Below are 7616 nucleotides of genomic sequence, written 5' to 3'. Positions count from 1 at the left end.
CCCTCCCGCAGCGCAGCGGCCCCCGGCAGGCAGGCGCCGTCCAGGCCGCAGCGGCACACGGTCACGTTCAGGGGCTGCTCGCGCTGCTGGGGCGGCTGTCCCGAGTCCTGGAGCAGCAGGCTAAGGCGGTGCAGCCCCTCCTGGACCTGGAGCCTGGGCCGCAGGCGCGCGTGGCTCACTGTGGAGAGTGCCGGCGGTCAGCAGGGGCGTGGGGCGGCCATGCCCCTCTGTGCCTGTGCTTCCGGCGGCAGCCACCTGGGCGGGGATCCTGAGAGGCTAAGCCTCCGTTCCCCACTCCTCCTGTGTGTGTGATAACTGATCCCTGCAGGCCTGAGGATGCAGTGCACTGAGGTGGGAACCAGTGGGGACCTGCCCCAGGCTCTGGACCCCCTGGACCCCCAGGGGCGTGGGGTGAGCTCACCGTTAACCTGGCTGAGGCTCCAGTTCTGGGCCAGCTCTGGGAGCCTGGGGCTCAGCTGGAAGTGGAAGGGGGCCCCGTGGGGGGGCAGGTCCTCATCCGTGGCCCCCAAGAGAAGGCCGGAGCCCTGCTCTGGTGTGCTGCACAGGCTGCCCCACGGTGGAGACAGTTCAGGGGCGTGGTCGTTGACCTCCAGGATCTCAACCGACAGGGTCCCTGTGGCCGTGCTGGGTGGGGAGGCTGCAAGCAGGAGAGGCCTGGAGAGGCAGGAGAGGCCCTTGCCCCTGCAGAGCCCCCACCCACCCCTTAAGTCTGCTCGGTGGAGGGCCCGCTCTCAGCCCTTGGGCGGCAGCAGGGGCCCCAGCCAGGGTTAGGGAACCCTGGAACCCAGGCCGAGCTCCACGCTCACCATCATCTCGGGCCAGGATGATGGCCCTGTACCAGCCGTCCTTGAGGAAGGGGGATGCAGGGCTGAGCACGCGCTGGGTCTGGACTCGGCCAGTGGCCCCGTCCACTTGCAGCCAGTCTTCAGGGTCGTAGTCTTTGGAGTAGCTGTTGGCAAGGAGGGCACAGGGGGGCACAGGGGGACCCTGAGCCTGAGCCAGACCCCCGGAGGTGTGGTCACGTGTAGACGCGCACACACGCACACATACACAGGCCTTTAAGGACAGTCCTTCCACAGCCCTAGGCTGGTATTTTCCATCCCCGTCAACAGATGAAAAAAACAGAGGCTCGGGGAGGGCAGGTGAGCCGCCCAGGGCCCCGTGGCCACCGAGCGACAGCCAGGATTCAACGGTGGGCACCATGTTGACAGACAAGGGTACATAGGGCCAGGGCAGGGGGTGAAATCCAAGACAGTAACAGCCAGTCCTAGGGGAGCAACGGCTCCCTGGAACAGACAGGGCCGGACGCTCAGAGGCTAGCCAACACAGACGGGCCGTGTCAGTGTGCGCCAGATGCAGCCCAGTCCTGCCTACAGGACGAGGTCATGTGAACACGCACGCACGCACGGTACTTTAGAGCCCCTGATGCACACAGATGAGCCCTCTGCCCTCTGACCAGGGCCCTGATGGGAACCCTCAGGGCACAGGGCTCAGTACCCTTAGCTGTGCTGCTACCCTGGCTGGGAGGTGGACTGGGGCTGCGAGTTCCCCCTGCTCACCCAGGGTCCCCCACCTGAGCCTCTGCGGCTGCTGTGTGTCAGGGTCTCGGGCAGAGAAGGTGGCCACGGAGGTTCCTGGGGCCGCCCCCTCGGCCAGGCTGGTCCGCAGTGGGTTCTGCTGGAACACGGGCGCCTCGTTGACATCCCGCACCTGCACGCTGACCCTGGCCTGGCCCCGCTCGGCCCTGGGGGCCGCCGCCTGCAGGGGAGCCTCGTTCTGCACTGCCACTTTGAGGTCATAGCGCTCCCGACTCTCATAGTCCAGCGGCTGCAGGGGAAGCGGGGCAGCCGCCCGTCAGAACTCTGGACCCCTCCCCTCATTCAGGGAAGCCAGAGGCAGCTGCGGCGGAGAGGCCTCTTCTGGTCTGTCCTCAGAGCCCCTTCTTTCCTCCTGCATTTTAGCCTCGGAGAAACAAAAATCATGCAGGACAAAAAGGCACAAAAAATAATGCCAAAATGACGGCTACTCATCACGCAAACGTATTTGTTGGGTGTTGTGAGGCTAGTTTCCCGTCCCCTGGCCGGGGATCCTCCTCGGTGCCTCAAGCAGACACTCGCCTGGGTCTTGCTAAGAGGGTATTTGGTGGACGTGGTTGAACTGACCTGTCCAATCAGCTGGCTTTAAATAAAGAAGATGGTCCTGGAGAACCTGGGTGGGTCTCATCTGTGGGTGAGAGGCTCTGAGAGCAACCTGAGGCCGCCCTGGGGAAGAAGGGGTCCCACCTCCAGAGGCAGCCTCAGCTCCTGACTTCGCGGCCCGTCGCAGCACCGCAGACTCCGGACTCGCCAGCCGCCTGCACGACGGCCGGCGTGAGCCAGTCTCTGGCAATAAAGCTCTTCCTGTGTTGACAGCTCATCTGCATCTCTCTGCACGTGTATGCACATGTGTGTGTGCACGGGTGTATGTGTGCACCTGTGTGCGTGCACACGTATGTGTGCACACGTATCTCCTGCTGGTTTTGTCTCTGGTCTCAGCTTGGCCAACACGTGAGATCTGTATTTGTGAATGTTGATCATATACTTTAAGTGGCAGAGACACTGGAAGTAACGTAGGCTTGCCCCCTCTTTCCAGCCCTGTCCCGCTGTGGTCAGTGTGGCCCGAGCCCACAGTCCTAGCATTCTTGGTCCCCTTCGCTCCCCTCCTAAGGATGCACAGAGGGTCCAGACGGGGTCCCAGGGTGTGAGGAGAGGCACCCTCCTCAGCTCACCTTCACCACAGACAGCACGCCCTCGTTGGTCCTGGGGTCGGTGCGGATGGCGAACTGCCCGTCAGGGTCGCCCTCCAGGATGGTGAACCTGGCCACCCAGTTGGGGGAGCCGGGCAGGTCCCGGTCCTCTACCTCCAGCCGCCCCACGTCCACTCCGCTGACGGCCTCTGTGGCCTCCAGGAAGAACTGTGGGAACTCGGCCCCGTTACCCACAGGTGGGCGGGTGACGGTCCCCTGCGGGGTCACCCTCCCACTGCCCACCCATGAGGAGTCCAACGCACCAGGAGCCCCCTCCCAGTCTCGGCCATGTGCTGGGCACATCTTCCCCGGAGGGCACAGCTGCCGCTCCCTCCCACCCAGGAAGGCTTGGGGACAGGTCACACCCCAGGGTCTTGGTGGCTTCCCCCCAGGGCCCTCTAGCTCCTGACATGCTCACATCGCCCCCCCGCCCCGCCCATGCTGGCCTCTGGCAGGGTATCCTGCACGATCCACACAGGATGCCTCCTCTGTGGAGCACCTAGCCTCCCACCCACCAGAAGCCCCAGGATTGGGGGGAGGTCAGCCCTGAGCAGCGGCCAGTGGAGGTGAGGACGGTTGGCAGCACCTGACCCCTGGTGAACTCGGGGGCGTTGTCATTGACATCCTCCAGTGTGATGATGGCTGAGGCAGTGGCAGTGAGGCCGTCTCCAGACATGTCCGCCACCTGCAGGGTCAGATTGTACACGGCGACCACCTAGGAGCACAGTGACATGGGGTCAGGAGACCCAGGTGGAGCACAGGGCGGGGCTGGTCAGCCACCTTAGGGCTTGGGGGCAGGGCAGGCAGACCCCAGGAGGCTCCAGCACCTGCCCTGCTCCCAAGCTCTGGGGCAAAACAGGCTGTCTAGCCTCTCCGGGTCCGATGGCACCACTGTCGACCCCAGACTCTGCCCCAGCCTGTGAGTGGGCAAGAGATCAGTTGCCGAGCCGGATGAGCACTTACGGGGCACCTGCTGCACTGGGGTGCGGGGTCCCTGCCCTGGGGAGCCAGGTGCAGCTGCCAAGAGAGGGGACAGAGATCAACTAACACAGTGAGTGGCCCTGGGGAAACCAAGGAGGGCTTCCTGGAGGTGAGGTGCCAATGCCACACAGAAGCCCGGCAGCCAGGGGCCTCAGGGGCCGCACAAGAGTGGGCACGGCCGGCCGGAGGGCGACTGTTTCTCTGTAGCATGCGTGGTCACTGTGGGCCCACCCCAGGCCGAGGAGCCCTACTGGTCTGCAGGCAACAGGGTGGGGGAGGTCTCCGGCAGAAAAACACGCTGAGGGCCCCTCACACCGTCTCTGGACCGAACCGCACAACTACCCGCGGAGCAGGTCTGCCGGAGCCCAGGGCCACGGATAGTGTCTGCGGCACTCGGACCCCTCGTCTGGGGGGCTGCCCTGCCTCAGCTGTCAGAGTGCAGCTGCATGGCCTCACCTCGCGGTCCAGGCCCACTTGCACCGTGCGGATCTCCCCTGTGTGCGGGTCGATGCTGAAGAGCTGGGGGCCGCCCTGCTCCAGAATGGAGTATCGCAGGGCCGCGTTGTCCGTCTCCGGGTCGTCCGCATCCGTGGCCTCAGCCCTGGTCACGTAGGTGCCTGGGAATGGCGGGGACATGTGGGGGTGGCACCCATCGATGCCAGGGCGCGTCGCCCACTCCCCTGCGGCCCGCCGCACCAGGTCCAGGCCCCCGATCAGGCTTGCACGTGCAAGCATCCCAGCGCCCTGGCTTGTGTCATTTGTGGGGATGAGGTTGGGTGTCTGGTGCACACAGCTGACACCTGTCTCCTGCGGAACCCCGAGACAGACCAGGCGAGCCCGCTGGGGAACCAGCCCCAGGCAGAGCAAAGCAGCGCCCAGGGCCGCACCTGCGCTCTGGGGCGAACACGGCCCTGGATCTCAGGAGAGAAGGGCCTCCGCAGGGGTCCTGGAGGTGCCTCAGCATCTGTGCCCACCTGTTCTCTGGAGCAATTCAGGTCTGACCACCCCTCCCCACACCGGCCTAGATCAGGTGTACTAAAAGTTATCCCAGTGAGGTGGACCAGCCTCGGGCCAACCGAGGAGCTGGCTCCCCCCTCACCTGTGACTGGGCTCATCCCAGCCCCTCCTGGGCCCTGACGGGTCAGCTGAGTGTCATGCTGGTGTCTGATGAACGGTAGTGACCCGGCCACTGACCCAGCCTTAGAAGGTGGGAAGGTACCTTAGCAGGTAACTCCTGGCATGATGCTGGACCCCAGGCTAAAGCCAAAAACAATGTTTAGAATAGGCACCCTGCCACCGGGGTGCAGGCAAGAGCTTCCAAAGGCACCTGTCAGGCTCTCTATGAGTGAGCAAGTGCGCAAACTCCTGGGGCGACTGGAGCCCGGCTTCTTGCCATCAGAGAAGAGGACCCAAAAGGAACCCTGCAGAGCTGGATCGGAAGTGGAGGTGCCAGAGAGGACTCGTGACTTGTGATGAAGGTACAGAGCCACGTTAACACAGCTGTGAGAGAGCACGCGCACACACACGCACGTCTGTATATATGTGAGCTTATTTCCCAGCCCCGGCTGCTGAAGGGGCCTGGGCCGGTTTGATGAGCTTCCGATCAGCCATATTTGAAATGAGTTGAGCTTCAAAACAATGGTGCACAGAATCATAACCCACTGAATGAAGCAAGACTCCAGAAATCCAGACAGATCCATGTGAACAAAACACATGCGAGACAGGCTGGGACCTGGGACCCGTAGCTGCAGGGCTTGCGCCTGGACACAGGTCTCCTTGAGCTACAGAATACAAAAAAACTACAAGGGACTAAAAATAACTATGTACGTGGCAGTTAGAGCAAATTCTGGACGAGATACAAAGAGACCAAAAAGCCCAACTGCCACTTCTGAAGAGCAAACACCGGCTGGGAGCAAAAGCAGGGTACCTGTGCGTGCCCCGTGCACACCCCGCCACCTAAGGTGGTGCGTGTGCATGTCTTTCCCAGCACCATTTGCTGAGCAGACCGCCCTCTCCACGTTGAATGGTGCTGGCGTCCTGTGTAAAATCACCTGCCCGTGGATGTGAGGTTTATTCTTGGGCTCTCTATTCGGTTCCATCGGTCTATGGTCTGTGTGTCTGTCTTAAGGGCAGGTGCACACTGATTACTGTACCTTTGCAGAAAGTTTTGAAATCAGGAAGTGTGTCCTCCAGCTTTGTTCTTTTTCAGGATTGTTTTGGCTGTTTGGGGGTCCCTTGAGATTTTACAGGAATTTTAGAATGAGTTTTCTGTTTACGGGAAACCCCCTAAGCCACCCCCCGCCGGCCTGACCCCCTGGACACACCCCTTACCCCTGGACACACCCCATATAAGGAACAAGCTGGCCCCCACTCAGGGAGCCAGCGAGCAAGGGAATCTGTTTCTTGTTCCCACTCCCCACCGCTGCAGCAGGGGCCCCAATAAAGCCTTGCCTGAATTTCTTGTCTGGCCTTTGATCAATTTCTATTAGGGAGGCCAAGAACCCTGGTGGGTAACACATACACACATATGTTCATATACAGGGGTACTGAAAGTCCTATCATATGATAGAGAGCCAAGTGATGACGAAGAAAAACGATGAATTAGAACAACACCTGACGCAGGCAAGAGCCGCCAGAGATGCTAACGCTGCTGGGCGGCAGCTTGAGGGGTAGCAGGATACCTGCGCGGTCTCAAAGGGGCTCCCACAAGACACCTATTAATTACAAAGGGGAAAGGAGAAAAACCAGAGTGGAGAAGCTTGGCGGACACCCCCTGAACTATAGACCCAAATCGGCATCTCCAGGAACGGGATGTGCATGCCTCCTGAGGGGGCTCCAGCCACACAGACTCACGCAGAGACAATCATCACAACAAGTGCCTAAATGCCTCAGGATGTCAGTGTCGTGACCAAAGAGGTAAAAGGCTTTCACGATGAAAACTACAAAAGATCAGTGAAAGAAATTGAGACAACACAAATAAATGGACAGACCGTGTTCCTGGCTTGGAAGACTTGTCGCTAAGATGTCACTACCACCCACAGCGACCTACAGATTCAGTGCAATCCCTATCAAAGTCGTAAGGACCTTTTATTTACATACAGAAAACTCATTCTAAAATTCCTATAAAATCTCAAGGGACCCCAAACAGCCAAAACAATCCTGAAAAAGAACAAAGCTGGAGGACACACTTCCTGATTTCAAAACTTTCTGCAAAGGTACAGTAATCAGTGTGCACCTGCCCTTAAGACAGATACACAGACCGATGGAACCGAATAGAGAGCCCAAGAATAAACCTCACATCCATGGGCAGGTGATTTTACACAGGACACCAGGACCATTCAACGTGGAGAGGGCGGTCTCCTCAGCAAATGGTGCTGAGAAAGACATCCACGTGCAGAAGGGTGGCGCTGGACCCATAGTTATTTAACAGCACGTGCGAAAGTCAGCTCAAAACAGACCAGACCTAAGTGTACAACATAAAACTATAAAACTCTTAGAAGAAAACATAGGACACTGGTAATGTCACGAAGGTAATGATTCCTTGGATATGACACCAAAGGCACAGGCAACAACAACAAAGATAGACCAACCGACTTCATGAACATTTAAAAATGCATCAAAAGACACTATCAGGCTTCCCTGGTGGCACAGTGGTTGGGAGTCCACCTGCCGATGCAGGGGACACGGGTTCGTGCCCCGGTCCGGGAAGATCCCACATGCCACGGAGCGGCTGGGCTTGTGAGCCATGCCGCTGAGCCTGCACGTCTGGAGCCTGTGCTCCACAACGGGAGAGGCCGCAACAGTGAGAGGCCCGTGTACCGCAAAAAAA

The 7616-nt window shown here is 59.9% G+C and overlaps 1 protein-coding gene across 1 annotated transcript in view; it reads right to left on the bottom strand.

Moving 5' to 3' along the window:
• CDH15 (cadherin 15) overlaps positions 1-7616 on the bottom strand; it is a 20530-nt gene that overhangs the window by 1090 nt on the left and 11824 nt on the right. The window contains exons 5-11 of the mRNA XM_007468478.1: positions 4244-4404; positions 3393-3521; positions 2789-2974; positions 1595-1848; positions 828-970; positions 422-658; positions 10-178 (exon numbers count right to left, since the gene is read on the bottom strand). Coding sequence (XP_007468540.1) covers positions 10-178; positions 422-658; positions 828-970; positions 1595-1848; positions 2789-2974; positions 3393-3521; positions 4244-4404 — 1279 coding nt within the window. The remainder of the gene's footprint in view (positions 1-9; positions 179-421; positions 659-827; positions 971-1594; positions 1849-2788; positions 2975-3392; positions 3522-4243; positions 4405-7616) is intronic.

Source organism: Lipotes vexillifer, unplaced genomic scaffold, assembly GCF_000442215.2.
Source record: "Lipotes vexillifer unplaced genomic scaffold, Lipotes_vexillifer_v1.1 scaffold23, whole genome shotgun sequence".
NCBI lineage: Eukaryota > Metazoa > Chordata > Mammalia > Artiodactyla > Lipotidae > Lipotes > Lipotes vexillifer.
The sequence above is the reverse complement of the archived record's forward strand: the minus strand, read 5'-3'. Positions and strand labels throughout refer to the sequence as shown.